This window comes from Choloepus didactylus, chromosome 6 (genome assembly GCF_015220235.1).
Source record: "Choloepus didactylus isolate mChoDid1 chromosome 6, mChoDid1.pri, whole genome shotgun sequence".
NCBI lineage: Eukaryota > Metazoa > Chordata > Mammalia > Pilosa > Megalonychidae > Choloepus > Choloepus didactylus.
The window spans coordinates 149,970,855-149,992,680 of NC_051312.1; the positions used below are offsets into that span (position 1 = coordinate 149,970,855).

The window sequence follows — 21,826 nt, forward strand, 5'->3', positions numbered from 1 at the left end:
GAATGCTTTAAATAGGTGAATTGTATGGTCTGTGAATCACATCTCAATAAGGCTATTGTTTTAAAAAAGAAATGAAGTAAAAAAGAGAGACACGGATAACTAAAATCAGAATTGAAAAGGGAGACATTACTACTGACCCCACTGAATTAAAAAGGACTGTAAGAGGATACTATGAACACGAACAAATTAGATAACCTACATGAAATGGACAAATTCCTAGAGACACACAAACTACCTACACTGACTCAAGAAGAAATGCAAGATCTTAACAAACTAATAACTAGTGAAGAGATTGAATCAATTATCAAAAACCTCCTAACAAAGAGAAACCTAGGACCAGTTGATTTCACAGGGGAATTTTACCAAACATTCCAAGAAGAATAAACATCAAGCCTGCTCAAACTCTTCCAAAAAATTGAAGAGAAGAGAGTGCTCTCTAATTCATTCTATGAGGCTGTTCTAGTTTGCTAATGCTGCCGCAATGCAAAACACCAGAGATGGACTGGCTTTTATAAAAGGGGGTTTATTTGGTTACACAGTTACAGTCTTAAGGCCTTACAGTGTCCAAGGTAACACATCAGCAATCGGGTACCTTCACTGGAGGATGGCCAATGGTGTCCAGAAAACCTCTGTTAGCTGGGAAGGCACATGGCTGGCATCTGCTCCAAAGTTCTGGTTTCAAAATGGCTTTCTCCCAGGACGTTCCTCTCTAGGCTGCAGTTCCTCAAAAATGTCACTCTTAGTTGCACTTGAAATATTTGTCCTCTCTTATCATCTCTGGACCAAGAGTCTGCTTTCAACAGCTGTCTCCAAACTGTCTCTCATCTGCAGCTCCTGTACTTTCTTTAAAGTGTCCCTCTTGGCTGTAGCAGCTTGCTCCTTCTGTCTGATCTTATATAATACTCCAGTAATCTAATCCAGACCCACCCAATGGACGGGCCAACACCTCCATGGAAATATCCAATCAGAGTCATCACCCACAGTTGGGTGGGGCACATCTCCATGGAAACACTCAAAGAATTACAATCTAATTAGCACTGATAGGTCTGCCCACACAAGATTACATCAAAGATAATGGTGTTTGGGGGAACATAATACATTCAACTGGCACAGAGGCCAATATTACCCTCATTACAAAGCCAGATAAAGATACCACAAGAAGAGTGACATCATCAACATGGCAACATAAAAGCTACTGAAAATTTCTCTCCAGAGATTCAGTGAAAAGAAGGACAATTCTGAATTGTTTGAAACTCTGGAGGGGGATATAGACTGGAGAAAGACCCTGCAAATGCCAAATTGAAAAAAGAGAACAAATATCAGGTAAGAATTTCCTGTCCCAGATCAGCCAGTCCTCTCCCTTCCCCCTCACTCAGTCTTCATGTGAGAAAGGCATAGAAGCAGCAGACCAGAACCCTTCCACCACGGATACAGATTTTAAAATCTCTCACAGCAGTGAAATATACCCTCACTGTTTGAAGACCTGGTGGACGGGGGGCACATTTCAAAGCACAGATCAGTGAAGGACAAAGAGACTGAGAAAACGTGGACAGAGATCATTTCCAGCCCTGTGTCTGAAAGCCCTTCCCCCACCCTTGAGGGGAGCAGCAGCGGGCAGCTGTTTCCTTGCCTTGGAGACAGCTGGAGTGCTGAGTCGGCTAAGGAGTACTTTGTGACAGGGGAAGCAGGACATCGAGCCAGATTTTACTGACAAAGTGAGGGCATAGGAATCCTGCAGTTCAACCTCACTGGGTCATACAAAGCCAGTGCTCAGAGGAAAACAGCCGCTGAGGATAATTAAGTTACTGAACAGCTCTATCTGCTGGACAGTCCAGAAAGTGCAAGGGAAGTAAAATACTTGTTAAAAGATGCTCCAATCATGGGATAGAAAACATCTTCTTGACCAAAACGGGGAAGTGAAAGGAAATGAAATAAGCTTCAGTGGCAGAGAGATTCCAAAAGGAGCCGAGAGGTCACTCTGGTGGGCACTCTTACACACACTTTAGACAACCCTTTTTAGGTTCTAAAGAATTGGGGTAGCTGGTGGTGGATACCTGAAACTATCAAACTACAACCCAGAACCCATGAATCTCGAGGACAGTTGTATAAGGGTGTGGCTTATGAGGGGTGACAATGGGATTGGGAAAGCCATAAGGACCACACTCCCCTTTGTCTAGTTTATGGATGGATGAGTAGAAAAATGGGGGAAGGAAACAAACAAACAGACAAACAAAGGCAACCAGTGTTCTTCTTTACTTTAATTGTTCTTTTTCACTTTAATTTTTATTCTTGTTATTTTTGTGTGTGTGGTAATGAAGGTGTCAGGGATTGATTTTGGTGATGAATGCACAACTATGTAATGGTACCATGAACAATCGAATGTACGATTTGTTTTGTATGACTGCATGGTATGTGAATATAACTCAGTAAAATGAATATTAAAAAAATAAAAATAAAAATAAAAGATGCTTCAGACCCTTTCTTAGGAGCACAGGAGCTGGTCTACATGCCCTGTATGGAAGCCCAGCCCTGTTCTAGCTAAGAAATAGGGAAGACTCAACTGCTAAACAGGGCCCCAAAACAATCCCATGTCTTGCTAGCCAGCGGAAAAGAGAGCAGCACTCTACTTCCCAACCCTGTGGCAGGCCATGGTGGGCACACGATTTGGCAGGAAGTATGGGGCACAGAGCCTATCTGACAACTGGCCAGGGAGAGAAAAAAAAAAGAGAGAGGTCAGAGTCAGCAATAAGAAAACCTTAGGTGAAAGAGAGAAAACAACCTCCAGAATAAACCAATCAAGAAAATCAGACGCTTAGACAGCAAAAAATCATGAGCCACATCAGGAAATGGGAAGATATGGCCCAGTCAAAGGAAAACTAACAACTCAACTGAGATTCAGGAGTTGAAACACCTATTTATAGATGTTCAAGCAAATCTTTTAAATCAGATCAATGAGTTGAGAGAGAATGTGACAAAAGAGATGAACAATATAAAGACACTGGGTGATCATAAGACACCACAAGAAAAGAAAATTACAAGCCAATATATCTTATGAATATAGAAAAAAAATCCTCGGCAAAATACTAAGCAAATAGAATCCAACAGTACATTAAAAGAATTATACACCATGATCAAGTGGGGTTTATCCCAGGTATTCAAGGGTAGTTCAACAAAAGAAAATCAATTTATTTAATACACCACATTAATAGAACCAAGGGGAAAAACTGAATGATCATCTCAATTGATTCAGAAAAGGCATTTGACAAAATCCAACACCCCTTTTTGATAAAAACATTTAGTAAACCAGGAATAGAAGGATATTTCCTTAATATGATTAAGGACATCTATGAAAAACTCATAGCTAACATCATACTCAATGGTGAAAGACTGAAAGCTTTCCCTTTAAGATCAGGAACAAGACAAGGATGCCCACTGTATTAGTCAGGGTTCTCTACAGAAACAGAACCAACAGGAGATATCTGTAAATATGAGGTTTTATAAAATTGTCTTGCAAAGCTGTGGGGATACATGAGTCCAAATTCTGTAGGGCAGCGTGCATGAGTCCAAATTCAGTAAGGCTGGCAGCGAGCTGGCAACTCCGATGAAGGTCTTTGATGAATTCCCTGATTGAATTCTCTTGTTGGGGAAGACATTCCCTTCATTGATGTAATCAGCCACAGATGCAGGCAATTGACTGGTGATTTAATAAACCAGGCTTCTGACTTGTTAACCAGCCACAAATGTCCTTGCAGTAATGGTTAGGCCAGTGCTTGCTTGACCAGAAAACTGGGCACCATCACGTGGCCAAGCTGATACATGAACCCAACCATCACAGTCAACTCCTTGTCAACTTGACAACTATATCCATCACTGTGCCGGTTTGAATATATTATGTCCCCCAAAATGCCATTATCTTTGATGTAATCTTGTGTGGGCAGAGTATCAGTGTTGATTAGATTGGAATTCTTTGAGTGTTTCCCTGGAGATGCGCACCACCCAATTGTGGGTGATGACTTTGGTTGGATGATTTCCATGGAGGTGTTGCCCCACCCATTTGGGGTGGGTCTGAATTAAATTACTGGGGCATTATATAAGCTCAGACAGAAGGAGCAAGCTTGCTACAGCCAAGAGGGACACTTTGAAGAAAGCACAGAAGCTACAGATGAGAGACAGTTTGAAGATGGCCATTGAAAGCAGATTCTTGCTCAAGAGAAGCTAAGATAGGACAAATGCCCTAAGAGCAACTGAGAGTGATATTTTGAAGAGGAGCTGAGGCCTAGAGAGGAATGTCCTGGGAGAAAGCTATTTTGAAACCAGAACTTGGAGCGGACACCAGCCACGTGCCTTCCCAGCTAACAGAGGTTTTCTGGACACCATTGGCCATCCTCCAGTGAAGTTACCTGATTGTTGATGTGTTACCTTGGACACTTTATGGCCTTAAGACTGTAACTGTGTAACCAAATAAGCCCCCTTTATAAAAGCCAATCCATTTGTGGTGTTTTGCATTCCAGCAGCATTAGGAAACAGAACAATCACCTTAAACCATACTTAATCTCTAAATAGAACACAATAACAGACATATGTTTTGCCTAACAAGATTCAACTGTCCTGTGCGCAACCAGAAATGTACCAAATCTCTCCAGAATAGGGCGCAGGTCCTTGGATAACATTTACATTTGATATCCTGTAACTTAAATACATCACAGTCCTTGTTTCTGTAACTGGTCACGTGGTCATAGTTCATATTTTTCATTACCTTCTTCCACTACACATTCCATGTTCCCTTTACCCTCAGCAAGTACTTCAGCTGGCCATTGTTCCTTGCCTGGTGGGGTGACCCAAACCTTCATTCCTTCATTTCCCCCTGATATTCAAGATCAATGACCCTGGGCAATATAGTAACCCTCTTCCTTGCCTGTTGATTCAGAGGCATGAGAAGCCCAAAGTGGCCAGGTGGCAGAGATTTATTAGCTCTTTTGTGGGAAAACAGTGACAGATGTATAAGAAAATATAGAAATGAAAAACAAGGCAACTGTTAACTCCAGAATAAAATTTTAAAGTTGAAGAAAGAAAGTATAATATGCTACTTGGATCAGCATTCATTTTTTCACAAATATTTATTAAGTGCTTACTGTGTGTCAGGTCCTATCATAAGCACTGGGCAAACTGCAATAACAATAGATCAAATCCTAGTTTTCAAGGAGTTGACATTCTTGTGGATGGAGATGGATGCTTAAAAGAAGAATAAGTAATAGTATCAGATGGTGATTCATGCTTTAAAGAAAGTTTAGAAATATATATACATGGATCGAAAAGTGGGGCATGCCTGCTATTTCACACAGAGTAGTCAGGGAATATTATAACATTTGAAGAGAGCCCAGTAAAATGAAGGAGAGACAATGTTGACTCTCTATGGAAACAGCATCCTGGAAAGAAGGAATCTGTGCAAGTCCCTGAAGCAGGAGTGGATTGCACTTAACTGTTTAGGAAATAGAAGGGATAAGTGTGGCTGGAGCAAAGTAACCCAGGGGAAGGTATGTAGAGAGATGAAGAGACAAGCTGGAGCCAGGTCATGTGGGGACTTCTGGGCCCTGATAAGGGCTTGGGGCTTACAGTCATTCCAATGAAACACTAATTAATAACTTAAGTAGAAGCATATAATGTAACTAATGTGAAAATGAAGGAATGCAGGGGAGGGTGAGGTTATGAGAGAGCTGAATCTTCATCTCTCATCCAGGAAGTCGGTAGATAATGCCTGAAAACGATGCATTAACAAATGGCAGCATGCACAAATTGATGAGAATTATGGAGGTTAGTAACAGAAGAGACAGCTAAAAGAGTTGAAAGTGGTTTCCTTAGGGGATAAAAAGGGGTGGGGCATGAGCATGCTTTTTTCTTTTTTTTTTTTCATTAGAAGCCTTTTAGTACCAAACCTTTTAGTAACATTTTTTAAAAGCTTCTGAAAGGTCTTGATAAAATTCTTGATGAACCTCAGCTGTTAATGCGGAAGACGTGAACCAGCCCTAACACCTGCTTGGGCAGGGATAGAGGTGTAGGACTTCTTGTTGGCCAGGATTAGAACAGACTGTACAGTCCACCAGCACTTTATCTTCCTGGTTTATCTTCCTGGGTGGAATTTTCTAGATCACCATCAACTATTTCCCTCCCACTCGGCTTATCCCAGATCACAGGGGAAAATGGTCATTTTTTTCTTCCAAATAAATCCTCACTCACACTCCTAATTTTGACCCTGTAATCTCACGTTACTGTAAATGGGATAAAATCAAATGATGCCTAAACATTTTTTGGAATGAAGTGGGATTTATATATTTTATTTTTATAAAACTTGGATCATATTGACCATATTCATTTGTACTGAAGTGCCACACCAAAATTCTGTATTTTTTTAATTAATTTCAAATTAGGTGGAAAATGGCAGTTTTCATTTGCACGTCTTTAATTTTTACAGTGATATTTATTATCAATTTGTATTATTTTGCAAATTGTCTGTTCGTGCCTTTTACCCGCTTTTTTTTTTTTTACTCATTTGTACGGGCTCTCTATAAACCAACAGTCGTTTGTCATAGATGTTACATTTTGGCCAGTTTGTTGTTTGACTTTTAATGTTGCTTTTGATATATAAAATGTTTACATAGTTGAATACTTTTCTTTTCCAGTTCCCTCCTGTACATGTTGGGAAGACTTCTCTATTCTGAGAACGATGAATATTTACCTATCATCAATTTTTTCCAGTCCCTTTATTTTGCCCACATTTTTAAAGCTGTTAGGTCCAGTGGTATCTCTTAGTTACGTAACTCACTTGACACCACCGCAATGACATAATATAAAGGCTTGTTTTACAAGAATGACTTGATCCTTCTTATGTGGCTTATGATTTGGAATCCTCAGTTATATATTGTTTCCTGCCAAAATAGACGCTGATATGTTTTCTTCATTCAGCCACATGACGGCTGTCTCTGTATTTTTTTAGGTGTCCTGATGGCCAACTTCAAGGGCCATGCTCTCCCAGGGAGCTTCTTCTTGATAGTTGGACTGTGGTGGTCAATCAAGTACCCATTTAAATACTTTCACCAAAAGAAGAAGAAAGATCAACTGACTCGTCAATATCAGCGTCTCGAGATTATTGAAGCGGCCATCAGGCTTTTGTTTTCGATCATTGGTAAGGGTCAATTGGTTCAGGGGATCCTCCCATCATACCCAGAACCTTTAATCCATTTTCTGGGCCCAATAAAATAGGTGTTTCCACAGGCAGAGGTAACAGAACAAGGATTTCCAGTCAGCCACCAGGGTATGTTATCATAACATCTACTGTGGACAACACATAATATTAATAATTAGAAACACCTTAACATCACAGTGCACTACAAAAAACTACCAGCTAAACTACATTCCTTGCCCTAGAAGGACACAGGTATGTGTTGGAGGAATAGAACACACACTGTATGAAAAAGATATAACACAAATAAAAATAGAAAAGGGAAAAATTAAAATAGATTAGGCTCATAGACATGAGTGATGACAAAGTACTAAATGGAGTTGAGATTCTCAGAAAAATCACCTTTTCTCTCCAATCATCTTGAGTTTGGGAACCCACTAGAGTTTGATTTCAGTATACTTAACACCCAACTCATTGGCATATACCCCATCCCAAAATTTCAAGCAATTATAGAGAAGGATGCTTTATGCTAGAAGGCTAAATAGACAGGCAATGGAAGAGACTGAGAGGGAGCTTCCTTTATTCAGCCCATTCCAACAAAATCTACCCACTTCCACTGGCACTGGTGACCCATCCTACTTCCCTGGAAACTTCCAAGGAATGAGCAGTGGCAACAGTAAGAAGTGTTTCTCCTCAGGATCAGCCCATCATCTGGATGAAGATGGATCTTATCTGCCACTTGTCATCCTTGGCCCAGTCTCCTGTGAGGGAGCGAGGCAGAGGCAGCAGCTTCTCTTGGAGTAAACAGTTCCCACAGTTTAGACCAGTTCTAGACCAGCCGAATGCCCCCACTGACAGTCATTCAGGCAGCAGAGGGACTTGCTCATCTTTCGGGAGCTGAGAAGTGGTAGGGACTGTATGGCTAAATGGTAAGGACAGCACCAACTTTGCCTAAATATGGCTAGAAAATTTATTCTTGACCTCTTGGTGGGGGTGAAAATAGCACGCATTCAACGCCTATCTGCTGAGTTTCTACCAGGCACCAGGACCTCGCTGTACCATGTGCAGTGCCTGCCCTCAAAGAGTTCACCTCCCAGAGACTACTTTTCCTGGGTTGTTTCCACCAACTCAATATTTTATACACGAATTCAGAAGGGGACTGGTTTGAGAAACAAGTTTGGGAAACAAGGGTTTTCAGAATGTTGACTTGGAGGACTCACTCGAGGCTTCCCCGAGAACATTTGGGGCAATCTTTTGCCTTCCAAAGTGGGTGAGAAAAGCAGAAGGAAGGAGAGCTAAGAGCTATGTTATAGCCCAGCTTCATCAATCCTCTAGCTCCAGTCTCTTTAAAACCTCACCTCTCCCAAGATGTGACATGTCCAGAAATGCATTCTAGGGTCTTCCCCTTATTCTCCAGATGCTTAAGGAAGCAGGGCTTGGAGGGAGCCCACAGCTCACAGAACTAGCTCTGTACCTGGTAAGGGCACCTGCTTGAAGTCTGCCCTGGAGAAAACAGACTTTCCAGGTCTCTCTCTCCCTGAATGCATATGTAGATGTTTTCATCACCAGTGTTGTGCCCACTAGGATTCTGTTATTTTCAACCCAATTATTCCTTTCTGGGATTTCTTTCACTGCTAACTTGGCAAGGGAGCCCAGAGTACCCTTAGCAATCACATTCTCACTTAAGCAATGCCCGGCTTTCATCTCTGCTCCTGGATAAATTTCCTGGGGGCTTGTGCAGCTGCCTTTCAATTGCTCTTCTTCTTCCACTGCCCATCCCCTGAAAACAAGGCAGGGTATCTACAGATTACTCAGCATTGATGCTATTTTATACTGAAATAGCTGAACGGAGACGCCCTCCAGCATACAGCTTGCTGTGGTCTGTGATGTTAGGTTATCCTTTGCTGTCTCCCATCCATCCTGATGCTACTCCTGCATCCCCCATTCCCACTCTCCCCTCCCTACAGGGATCCTGGCTGAGCAGTTTGTTCCTGATGGGCCCCACCTCCATCTCTACAATGATGACCACTGGGTGAAGCTGATGAACTGGCAGCACAGCACCATGTACCTCTTCTTTGCCGCCTCGGGAATCATCGACATGGTCACCTATCTTGTCACCCATGTTCCCTTGGGGGTGGACAGACTAGTCATGGCTGTGGCAGTACTCACTGAAGGTGATTTAGTGGAATGGAGGGAAAAGAGGGGGCAGAGACTTCCACAAATTGTGTTACTGAGGGATCAGAGTACAAAAGACCAGAAATAACACAACTATGATAGCCTTCTTCCCCAAATCCAAGGCCTGGATTTCCACAGCCTGGGCAGGACTTGGATGGACACCCCGGGTGGTACGGGTGACATCTTCCACAGAGCAGCCCATGGAAGCACCAAACCGCTAAGACAGATTACTCACTATAGCTCACATAAACTGGGTAATGAAAAAAGATTTGGTAACTCAACAGCCTCGTTTCTGTACCTGAGGAAGAGCTGATGCAAGAAGGCTGAATGAGGACCAAATGGAATTTCATGTATATGTGCATATAATTTGTCAGAAATTGGCAACGTGTTCTACCTACCTGCCCTGTATTGAACCTTCCCATGGGTTCTCCAAGGAGATTTAAAAAGATACATCCTCTGCTGTTTACAACCTCTAACAAACACACATGAAACAGCTAGTTCTGTAAACTGGCTTCCTAAATCCTGAGAAGTCTAGCTTTCAGACAGGAGTAGGAGGATTTCTAATGATGGAAAGTGCAGAGCAAATCCTTTGAAGCAGAAGCCAGTCCATTAATAACGCCTGTGATTGGGTTTGTGGCAGGTTTGCTCTTCTACTACCATGTTCACAACCGGCCACCGCTGGATCAGCACATCCACTTTCTTCTGCTGTATGTTCTGTTTGCTGGGGCTTTCAGTATCTTCCTGGAGGTGATCCTTCGGGACAACATTGTGCTGGAACTTTTCCGAACCAACCTTGTTATTCTTCAGGGTACCTGGTTCTGGCAGGTGATTATTCAAACCAATGCGCCTCTAGTTGAGTGGATTAAGGGAGCCCTAATGGGTGTGTGCAAGACAAATCCTCAAGGTTCCAGGCAGCCTGGATCTGCAGCCCTAACAGACCACATGAATGGGGTTAGGGAGCCACTGCTCTCCCCATGCACACCCTATGCAATTTTACCCATGAATATCCTGCGCTTGCATTACATTAACAAGCAAAAACCTATGGAGCACACAGAGCTAGCAGATCAAACATATTCCCAAACTGTCCTCCCCAGTGGGGTACTGATACCATTTGCAGTCTCTACTCAATGAACTTTCACTTGAAATCCGGGCCCTGACAATTTCTACTTTTAGGAAAGCCCAAGCTAACCCAGAAGTTACTTAGAGGAGTGCTCCTGCCTGAAAAGGCCTTTGCTTTGTATGCTGGTGGGGAGAGGAGGGGCAGAGATGAGGTAGCGGGGAATGCTGAGCAACGTTGGCAGCCACAGGAGGAAGGCTAGAGCTTGCTGCTCAGGACCAACTAATGACAAGATCAACTTCTTCCTATGATCTGCCAGATTGCATTTGTGCTGTTCCCACCTTTTGGAACCCCTGCATGGGACCAGAAAGATGACCACAACCTCATGTTCATCACCATGTGCTTCTGCTGGCACTACCTGGCTGCCCTCTGCATCGTGGCCACCAACTACTCTCTGGTTTACTGGTATGTCTGAGCTTCCTCTTAATGAACCTCCCTCCTTCAAATTTACTACCTCGTGTAATCTGGATTGCCAGTGGCCCACCTATCCTAAGTAGGGCTGATGAACTTGTACCATTTCACAAATGCCAGCAACGTGCCAAGGACCGTGCATGGCACTCTACCCTTGCAGGGCAGCTCTCACCCCCTGCTTTTGCAATCAAGGCTGAGGAGGCTGTGAGAAGTCCAATGGCTTGTGTTCTAGTTTGCTAATGCTGCGGAATGCAAAACACCAGAGACGGATTGGCTTTTATAAAAAGGGGGTTTATATGGCTACACAGTTACAGTCTTAAGGCCATAAAGTGTCCAAGGTAACACATCAGGAATCGGGTACCTTCACTGGAGGATGGCCAATGGCGTCCAGAAAACCTCTGTTAGCTGGGAAGGCACGTGGTTGGCATCTGCTCCAAAGCTCTGGTTTCAAAATGGCTTTCTCCCAGGACATTCCTCTCTAGCAAGCTTGCTCCTCTTCAGAACATCACTCACAGCTGCACTCTGTTCCATCTCCCTGAGTCAGCACATTTATATGGCTCCACTGATCAGGGCCCACCCTGAATGGGTGGGGCCACGCCTCCATGGAAATATCCCATCAGTTATCATCTACAGTTGGGTGGGGTGCATCTCCATGCAAACAACCTAATCCAAACGTTCCAACTTAATCCCCACTATTATGTCTGCTCCACAAGATTGCATCAAAGAATATGGCTTTTTCTGGGGGACATAATACATTCAAACCGGCACAGCTTGTATGGGCCACAGTAACCCAGTAGACACAGGTTTCAGATGCAGTTCTGACAGATTTTAAGCCTCTGCTGTGACAGGGAAAACCAGGGATCGGCACTGATGGTAGTTCCTGCGCCACCTGGGATCCATCACCATATCTCTGGTTTTGCCTTACTTCCCAGTGATGATGTGACAATCAAACAAGATCCCATAATAGGAGTGCTCTAGAAAGTGCTCATAGATTACAAGAGCCAATAATTACTATACACAAACTGCGGTCCACACCCTGCCTAAGCACTTTGTGTGTCACCTCATTTAACCCTCCTCACTTTAAGATGGAAGCATTGTTCTCATGGTTTATTTAGGAGGAAACCAAAGCTTCAAAAGGTTCAATTACTTGACCAAAGCCCCAGTGATGAAGGTGCTGGTGCTAAGGGGATTCAGCAGGTGGTATTATTCCACTGCTGTTGTAGCTGCCCTCCCCACCCCCATCTAGTTATCTCCCTCATCCCAGAGCAGATACACTTCACCCAGAAAGAGTACTATGCAGACAAACAGAAGAGAACTTGAGGCTGGAGTTTCTTTTACTTCTGCCTTCTGATCACCATGTCAGGGAGACAATGGACCAGGAGGCAGGAGAACCAAGTTTGGCCTCAATTCATCTGCTGTGCAGAATGGGTAAAATATTGTCAGAGAAATCCAATTTGTAAACAAGTGACACGTTCCCTTACTAGATATGAAGAAAATGCTTTAAGAACCAGCAGATGTCTTCACAGCTCTGGGGAAAGGAGTCAGAGAAATTTTCTAATTTTATTTGCTCTTACCATTGCTCTGCTGCAGCCTTTTGACTCGGTTAAAGAGACCCAAGGATGGAGAAATCATTGGGATTTCGAAGCTGAAGTCAGACTACACCTGCCAGACGGCCCTCCTGAACCACTCAGATGAGGAGTGAGAATGGACCCCAGTGCCTCTAAGTAGCTGAGCTCCCTGTTTTCATGCTTGCTTTGCTCTGATTTTAAGGTGCTATGTATTTGCACCTCTATATTTAATTTAAAGAGCTGGAGGCTCTCATAAGAAATTAGGGCTTTGGCACTTTGTATACCTTGCTGGTTTGGATTTCTAAACATTTCAAACTATCATCTGTGTTGGTGTGGTATCCTTCATAAAGAAAAATGTAGTAATACCCATAAGCAGCAAGCCTTTGTGTGTAAAGAGAAATCAGAGCCTCTGAAGGTTCTAGAACAGGAATTGGCCTAATGAGTGAGCCTAAGATATGAATCCAGCAGAACTTACAGCTTTGGACTTGTCTCTTTTATGCTGAGGAAAGCAGTGCTTTATCAGAAAGATATCCGAGTGTTAAGTGATGACAGTGCCTTTATGTTAGATACACAATGCTAACTTGTATGTTTTTTTTAAGTAAAATAATATAAAAGCTTTGGTATTTTAAATATGACTTATTAAATGTCTCCTAACCACAATATTACAACACTACTGTTAATAAGTGATGAAATTAGGCCAAAGGTGGTTAAAAAAAAAAAAAATCAGGAAGCTAGTTAGTGGGCTGGCTGATAGTTGGAACCCCTAAAGGAGAATGTGGACAGGAAATACACGTCATAAAGTAGACAGAAAAATGTCAGGTTCTGGGAGGCCCTGAATTTAATATAACTAACCACAAAGGATATGAATCCTGAACTAGTAATACAAAGACCTGACACGCTAGTTTTGGTTCTGGATCTGTTTCTGTTTTTGTCTTAAACTTCAACAATTATTGATTAAACATCCATTATGCCCCAGCACTGACCAACACGTGCCCAGGCGGGAGTTCGCAGTGCACGGGGAGGGAGGCCAGCAGGCGTGGACGGCATGCCTGGGGCTCCAGGAGGCAAAGACAGACTCCACCGAGAGGCAGCAGAGAGGAAGAGAAACAGGGAGTCCGCATGACAGAAAAAGCACTTTCCAGGCACTGAGAAAAGTGTACAAAGGCAGTGAAAAAACATGGAGAGTTCATGAGTTAAGAAATATATTAAATTCTAAAAGCTGATAAGGTAGGTTAGGACAAATCTGTGGGGTCTCACAGACCAAGTAACACCTTTCATTTGAACAGCATCTTTTGGAATTTGAAATATGTTATATCTCATTTGATTCACACAGCCCCTGAAATGTAAATACAAAAGATTCTTCAGAGAAGTTCATCAGCCTAAATTTAGGCACACAGCCAGTAAATGGCAAAACCAGTTTTCAGTAAGACCCTGAAGCCTAGCATATTTCTCACTGTACCACCTTGCTATGTCATAAACACGTGGCAGAGAGTTTATGGGAAGCACTGCATGCTCTTTGGAAGAAACACTGTACTTAAAAGAGAGGTAACCTCCCACAGTTAGCCAGAATTTCAGAGGTGAAGTCTCAGCTTTGGGATTAAGAATGAGCTACTAAAAAATATGGCTTTAGTTACTAGAAATGAAGAATGCCTGGGTCCCTTTATTCATTCAATAAGCACTAATACTGGCATTGACTGTGTTCTTTGTATAAAATGTTTTCTCTCCTTAGGGATTGGAGGTGGGAAGAAGGAAACTATTCCCTGTTTTACTCTCAGAGAAAAGATCCCCTCTCTAGATTAAAAGGGTAGGATGCTCTAAGGAAAGGTAGTGCTGCTCTAAGGAAAGGTAGTGCTTTCTCTAGAGTGAGGGGTTAGGGTGTAAAGATCAGATGTAAACTGTTAAAATGAATCTTGATGTCCTTCTCTCAGCATAGTTTGGGATTCCTTCGTGGAAGTGATTGACCCTAGCATAAACTCTCTTAGACGTAGCAGTAACGCACACACCAATCACCATGCTACTCACCAGACCCAGTCTCAGATACATGGTCTCGGTACTTTTAACAACCTCTGTCAGCCAGAGGTTCTGAGGCCCAATGGCTGTGACCTAGAAATGCTTCTGGAATTGTCTCCCCCAAAATACCACAGCTGCCACACCTCCAGGAGATCCCTGAGTCTGCCTCTTAAGGAACCATGTCTGCTACAAATACTGGTGATGTCACCTCCAACAACTCCAGTAGGAGTTTCCTATTCTACAACCTTCTGCTGACAGGCTGGATGGCATTGGGATTATATTTACTAGGGAGTCAATTCCAGATTTGCATCCTCAAGCACACCAGCATTTTATATCCCTACCTAGGATGTAAATGTCTGCATGCACAAAGGAAACAAGTAGTCAGGTGACATTAATAAATAAAAACTTGGGGAGGTTTGAAGCGTAAATCATTTGTTAAATAAATTCAGAAGGGGTTTGTTTTTAACCAGGAGTAAAATACCTGAGACAGGATCTCTCACATTCCTACTGCTTTCTCATTTAGAAACTGTCACGTGCACTTTCTACCTGAAATCTGACTCTTAAGAAATAACAATGATATGCAAATAACAAAGCATTATAAAGCATAGATGCACTCTCCTTTATTCTGATAAAGGGCTGATTATTTTCTTCACAGCAGTCTCCAACCTCTCACCATTAAATTATCAAACTTATCTCTGTGCCAGCCCTCTACTCACCCATCAAAAGCTCAATCATATCTCAGCCAATTCCCAACTGCCCTTTATAATCCAGTCCCGCTATAGACTGGCCCCAAGCCTCAGCACGACACAATGCAGCCTTCCTTCCCTTAGGAGCTAGCGAAGCAGGAATGTGAGTTAGAATAGAAGACGAGGTTTACATTTTGGTGCCCTTTGACTTCAACTCAGACTCTCATTTTCTCACATTTAAAATGGGTTAGTAGCATCTACCATACAGAATTGTAAGAATCACATGAGATGTCTGTGAAACCACTCTGTAGCCAATGAACCCCTCTAACATATCTCTGCTCCTCTGCAACTTGTCAAGCACCCAATGTCAACCCAATTACTCCAACTAAATAAGCAAATCAATTCTACACTCCCCAACTCTTCTTCTTCTCCCAGAGCCCATAAATGGTAATCACTAATTTTCCACAGATTAAGGACACATTTTAAATAATCTGGCTACTTTAAACAGATAGGGAAGACCTGTCACTGCAGAAAAGCTTTACCATGCACCTCTGCCCCAATAAAAAAAAGAGACATATACTATTAACCACCAGTGCTCTAATTACTTCTTACTTTCTAAATTATTCTCAGCTGGGCCTGTAGCTGGGCGGTGGTGGGAAGTGTGGAACAGGCAGGATGAAGTGGCCTTCTTGCAGGCTGGTGCTGCCTGGGAGGCAGGTCCTTGCCTCTGTGTATCCCCACACCCTTCCTGCCACCTTTCCTCTGGAACAGGGATCAGGAAATTTCTCTTCAAGAGCCAAATAATAAATATTGTAGGCTAGAGAGCCTATATATAGACATATGGCAACTACTGAACTCGAAAGAAGTCAAAGATATAAGTAAACAAAATGGGCATGGCTGTGTTCCAATAAAACTTTATTTACAAAAACAGGTGACCAGCCTGCTGGCCGCAGTTTGCTGACCTCTGCTCTGGAGAGCAAAGCAAAATGTATAATCTCTGAACTGCAACAAGGTTTGTGCTGCAAATGCAGCATCTCAGCCGGCATCCCCTATTCTCTGTACTTGACCGGAAGAAGTATGAACAGGCTTGAGAGCACAGCCAATAGGTAAAAATATGCACCATCATCAAGACCTCTACACCCCATCTTCTTCTAAGACAGGATGCCAAACTAATTCCATTTCAGGGAATAATCCACACTGTCTCACTTGCTATGTTTCTTTCCCACCTTGCAGCCTCTCAATTATATGTAGTTATCAAGTCAGCCACTAACTTACTAAAAACCCTTCTATTTCCTCATTATGATCAAATGAGTAAGTAATCAGTTTGGGTGGGAGGGTGAGGCTAAAGCCGAGGTTTCTATTTGATAAAGATGTACAATAGGTTCTTTAAAAAAATAAGTTACGTAAAACTTTCTGAACAAAAAAACACCTAACTAGACCACTAGTCATGGAGTCGAATGGAAACTAAAAATTGCAATCCACATAAAGAACAGGTGCATTCACTGCCTGCACCCACGGCAACCGGTCAGCCTCCCCAGCTTTGTCACTCTTGGAGGAGAAAGTAGCTTGTATGACACAGTCAGTCTTCTCCTGGACTGGTCCGGAGCAGGCTGGGCACCCAGGGGCAGGCCCTGCTCAGTGCCCTCTGCAAGTGGGGCTGCTGCAGGACAGAGGCCACTGCTGCCATCACCACCTCAGGGCCTTCTGTCACAACAACCAGAGGAATGAGGCAACTGCTCACTCCCTTCCTTCCAGCTTTGCAAGGGCAGGCCAGGTGTGGTTTTTCTGGAAGCCACTGTCCTCTCCCCATCACTGCTGTTCAGGTGCCTGCTTAGGAGATGGGGCTGTGGTCACAACAACAGTGGGGACTGCTTTGGAGGACCCAGAAGCTGTGCCCTGTTGGAGATGGGATGCTGGGACAGTCTGGATGCGCACCTGTTTGTAAAGAGACAACATCTGGTCAGTGAACTGCAAAATGCAAATGGTTTCATCAGTTAAGAAGAGCAGAGGAAAGTGAGAGAAGCCTGGTCTGGCCAACAGTTTGCCTTCGGCCTTACCTGGGTGGCTTGCCCTTGCTGCTGAAGCTGCTGCAACTGCTGGGCGGTGAGGAAGCTTACAGGCTTGTTGCCGGCAATGAGCTTTGTGCCTGCGGGCATGGTGGTGAGGATGATATTGCGGCCCAGCCCACTGATACTGTGGAGGGAAAGCAGGAGCAAGGTGTCAGAATATGATGGGATCTCTGGCCCAGAATTAGGCCAACAGGGAGAGGTCTGGTGCCTAGTAAAAATTCCAGCATTCTGGACTGAGACTGAAACCAGCTGACAAGGCCACCTTTCTTCTAACTTCTCTGCTTGCTGGAGTAGGAGAAAAGAGTGAGCCAGAAGCAACCAGTGTGCTGGATAAAAATGACCCCAGCCTCCAAACCCTCATCCACGGGAGTAATGAACAGGGTCCCAGAAAGGTCTGTGCTCCTGATAAGATCCTCCTGTGAAAGCCTCATCACATAAGCTGCGGATCTCATCAGGCCCTTTATCCCTTTTAAGTCCCCATACACTGAACTACCATAACACACCTGTGGGCTCCAACATCCAATGGAGGCCTTCCCTAACAACTGCATCTGAAAGTGCCATCTCTAGCCCCTTCTCACCACCCCACCATGTCCCAGCACTTCCCATCCCCTTCCTTGCATTCTCTCCAGAGTATATACCACCATCCAATACAGTATTTAGCTTCTATTTTTTAACCTATGGTTCCTCTTCCTGCTCTACTATGCAAGCTTGATGAGAGCATGGATTTTTCTGTTTTAATCACTGCTTTATCCCCAGAACCTAAAGCAGTACTGAGTACTAAATATCACTGATGAGCACAACAAAGGAGACATCCAAGGAAGGCCCCAGGAAACGCAGCTGCCTTCCCACGCTGTAACAAGGACAAAGTATAAGCCCTACCCGCCCCTGAGCTTGTACCCTCACTACCACGCAGCACTCACTTGGCTCCAAGGCTGCCTTTGAGGATGGGGGCTGTGACCACGCTTTTGCCCTTCATAGGCTGGCTGATCACAGACAGGGGGACTGTGATCCGGGTCGGCAGCTTCCCCTATGGAGAAAAAGCAATCAGGTTTGATGGGCTGGACAGAGGTAAGGAAAACCACGTGTCACCTACAGGAGCGAGCACAACAGGTGCCTTTATTCCCTATTCCCACCAGGGAACCATCTACTGTAGTCACATGCTCATGGATTGTGGTTGGGTGCTGCTGGGGCTGTCGTCTTCCTCCTTCATGCTACAGGGAGCAGCAGCAGCCATATATATCTGCGGGGCCAGGCAAAACACAATCCTTATCACAAAGCAAAGTATGTGCTCACTCAATGGCAGCACTGGGCTCAGCACTCCTTAGAGGGCAGCATCTTATCCACCTCTGCATCCCAATACATGACACAGTGCTGAATATACAACTGTTGGTGAAACAACTGTGAAGGAGGACAGAGGAACTCAAGAGTTAATCTTTAACTGCACAGCTGCTGCTTCACTGGAATGCAAGTTCATTGGTGGGGAACAAAGAGCAAGTCACATGCCCTGAGTACTTTCTGTTTCTCCCAGAGATAAGAGAGGTGAGTTAGGGAACACCAATAATAAATTCAACTAGGTGAAAAGTCTAGGCCCCAATCTAGTAAGGCCCACGAGGAACAAAAAATTTTACAGGCCTCTCAGGTCTTTGGAATTTCAGGGTGGCCAAAATTAGTTCGCTGTATTGCCTGTTTTTACATTGCCTAGTTTTTAATGCTTGTGGGTAATAACATCTAATGCTTGTTGGTACAAGTAAAATCCTATGTAAATCTCACTTAAAAAGTAAATAAAGGGGGTGGTGGCGAATTGGATGCTAAGAAAAGGCATCCACATGTCTGGGCAGGCTAGTTCTGAAGAAGCTGGGCACTCAACTGCAAAACTGGGCCTCAGGTCCCTACGGCGATCTCACCTAGATTACGCCCGACTTGTAGTCCACTGGAAAGCACTTAAAGATGTCAATAAGCAACAGGACACCATGAGCTGGTGCCAAGAAATGGATTCCCCTAAGGTTTGTTCCTTCTTCTTACTTAAGGGGGGCTTAGTTGTTAAAATATTTCAGACCACCTGTATACCAACTGGACTATCCCTTCAAAAAGAAGCCTAGTGGGGCTAGGGGTGTAGGGAGGAAGCCTGGTTCAATCCTGCCTGCCCCACCCAATGCTCTGGGGTTCTATTTCCCTAGATTGACTTCAACAGGGCAGGTGCCACCAAATGCTCCCTTTCCGTGGCAGAAGGATTCAAAAGAAACAAAAGCGGATCAAGTAAGCAGAGTTTCTTTGCTTCCTTATTTCAACTTCTGTGATACAGGAACCTAAGTAAATATTATTATTTTGGCTATATATGTCCTTTTTGCCTTCCTCACTGAGGTTTTACTCTCTAGTTCGCTTAGAAAAGTAAACCACATTTGTACTGTCCCCGTGAGCCCCACTCCCCAGAACAGTGCTCCTGATCTAGGGCTAACAGACTCACAAGCATCCAGAAACATGCCTAAGTAATACGGGAATTTGGTTTACATTAGCATTTCAAGTTAGTGGGGAAGGGATGAACTAGTCAGTGATATGGGAACAATGTGAAAAATAGGAAATTAGATCCTTACCCTCATGCCATTCACAAAAATACATTTCAAGTGGATTATCAAGTATCCTTTTTGTTTTTTTAACTCTGAACATTATGTGATGAAAATAAAGGATATATGTTTATAACCCTACAAGGCACAAAACCTAAAAATGATTTTTAAAAAACCCAAAAAAACTGGTAGAACCAATTAGATAAAATTGTAAATACCTGTTGAGCAAGAGATTCTGTATGAAAGGTTAAAAGACAGCTGACTGACTGGAAGAAAGTATTTTCTGCACATATAAAGAATTGTATCCATAAAATATAAAGGGCTCCCTGAAACAGTAACAAAAGTCAAACGCCCCAAAAGAAAAGTAGCAAAAATATTAAAAGGCAATTCGCCACTGGAGAGGCTACATAGACTGTCAATATCCACATGAACAGGGAAACAAAGTCAAAAAAGAAATCACTTTCCACCAGGAAGACAGGTCATAAAGGCGAAAGGCCTGGCAACAGCCAGAGGTGCTGAGGGTCTGTGGGAACAGGAAGCCTGCTGGTGAGTGGAGGCTGGTGTGGCCTTTGGTAGCACAACTGGCGCACATATGAAAGCTTTAAATATGTATGCCCCACGGCCCATTCTAGGAACCTGTGCTCTAGAAATACTATATCAGTTCACGCATATGCCCAAGAACATTCACTGCAGCACTGATTTTTAACAGTAAAAAGATCTCCTTCAGTCAAGAATGGTTAGAGTACATACATCCCTTCTATGGACTACTATGGAATCATTCAAAAGAATGTAGTCAAGATCGTTAGACCCAGAAAGACCCAAGGCATATTTTTAAGTAAATCACACAAATCACAGAACGATTATACAGAGTAAAGGTCTCTCATACATATGTTTAAAAACTGTGTGTATGTATGAAAGTGCTCAGGAAAAGGGCTAGAAGGAAAAGACCAAACTACCAATAGTAATTAGCCCTCATGGCAGGAACCTGGAGATGGTGTATTTTACCCTATGTACTTCTGTGCTATTTTAATTTAAGAATGTATGCATTACTTTCATAAATTCCAAAGGAAAACAAAAAGTCTATAAAAAACTTAATCTGTCTGGGTCAAACGAGGTGATCTAGAAAGGGCTTCTACTCTCCATCCCCACAGTGAGTGGTGCCCTCCCAGTTGCTGAGGTGAAAGCCCCTAGGAGTTCCTCACGGAAGGGTGAGGCTTTAGCACCAACATCAGTTACTCACAGCCTGGGACGTGGACACAACCGCAGTGCTGACGGGGACCTGCCGCACAGCAGGGGCTCCTGTTCCGATGCTAATGGGGGTACTTGCAGCCCCTGAGGCTACCGCCACAGTCTTGGACACGGCAGCGTTCATGCTAGGCAAGGAGACCGCTGAGGTATGGACAGTTCCAGCCCCACTTGCCACCGAGGACCCTTGCTTGGCATGGGCCGCCACTGTGAGTGTCTGGCCTGCTTTGGGGGGCATCACTCCCAGGCCCTGCACAATGTGGATCGTGGCTGCTGGTTTTGCTTCTGAAGCGGCCGCCATGGTTTTTCCCTTCTGGTCTGCCACACTCACACCAAGTGCCGGCATCAGGCGAAACGCTGAGCTCGAGGCTTCTGTTGGCTTGAGGTCAGGAGTCACTTTAACCACTGTGGTGCCGGTGGGAGCGGGTGAAGGGGCACTGGCCGCACTAGCCTTGGCAGGGCTGTCGGCTGCATGCACTGGATTGGAAGTGACGTGTAAGGTAGCTGAGATGCCTTTGCCTGCGGGACCACTTCCTGCCCCGAAGAGGTCCTGGGTCAGTTTGACTGTGGTGACTTGGGACTTGGCCAGTGTGGCCATCATGTCCGGAGTGATTCGTAGAACTGTCTGCCCTTTGGCATCTGTGGTGATGGAAGAGGGTGGAAGGCGCAATACATCCTTCCCCTGGATATGGAAGTTAGTGGCTGTGAGTGGGATGCTACTGCCCGCCTGCGGCTTCACACCAAGCTGCCCAGTGATCGCCACCTGGGTGGAGAGAAACAGCACTGAAGACAGACTCCATGCCAACT

At 44.0% G+C, this 21,826-nt stretch overlaps 2 protein-coding genes across 6 annotated transcripts in view; one reads left to right on the plus strand and one right to left on the minus strand.

Annotated features, from left to right (window-relative positions):
• TMEM45B (transmembrane protein 45B) overlaps positions 1-13,112 on the plus strand; it is a 46,599-nt gene extending 33,487 nt beyond the window's left edge. For both annotated transcript variants that reach the window (XM_037841955.1, XM_037841954.1), the window contains exons 2-6: positions 6,992-7,180; positions 9,145-9,351; positions 9,993-10,177; positions 10,729-10,874; positions 12,471-13,112. In XM_037841955.1, the coding sequence (XP_037697883.1) occupies positions 7,000-7,180; positions 9,145-9,351; positions 9,993-10,177; positions 10,729-10,874; positions 12,471-12,582 (831 nt within the window). In that variant the 5' untranslated portion in view covers positions 6,992-6,999 and the 3' untranslated portion in view covers positions 12,583-13,112. The remainder of the gene's footprint in view (positions 1-6,991; positions 7,181-9,144; positions 9,352-9,992; positions 10,178-10,728; positions 10,875-12,470) is intronic.
• Positions 13,113-16,042: 2,930 nt separating this feature from the next.
• The window catches only part of NFRKB (nuclear factor related to kappaB binding protein), a 34,169-nt gene continuing 28,385 nt past the window's right edge, over positions 16,043-21,826 (minus strand). For all 4 annotated transcript variants that reach the window (XM_037841953.1, XM_037841952.1, XM_037841950.1 and 1 more), the window contains 4 exons: positions 21,015-21,782; positions 18,134-18,240; positions 17,202-17,337; positions 16,043-17,079 (listed from right to left, as the gene is read on the minus strand). In XM_037841953.1, coding sequence (XP_037697881.1) covers positions 16,954-17,079; positions 17,202-17,337; positions 18,134-18,240; positions 21,015-21,782 — 1,137 coding nt within the window. In that variant the 3' untranslated portion in view covers positions 16,043-16,953. The remainder of the gene's footprint in view (positions 17,080-17,201; positions 17,338-18,133; positions 18,241-21,014; positions 21,783-21,826) is intronic.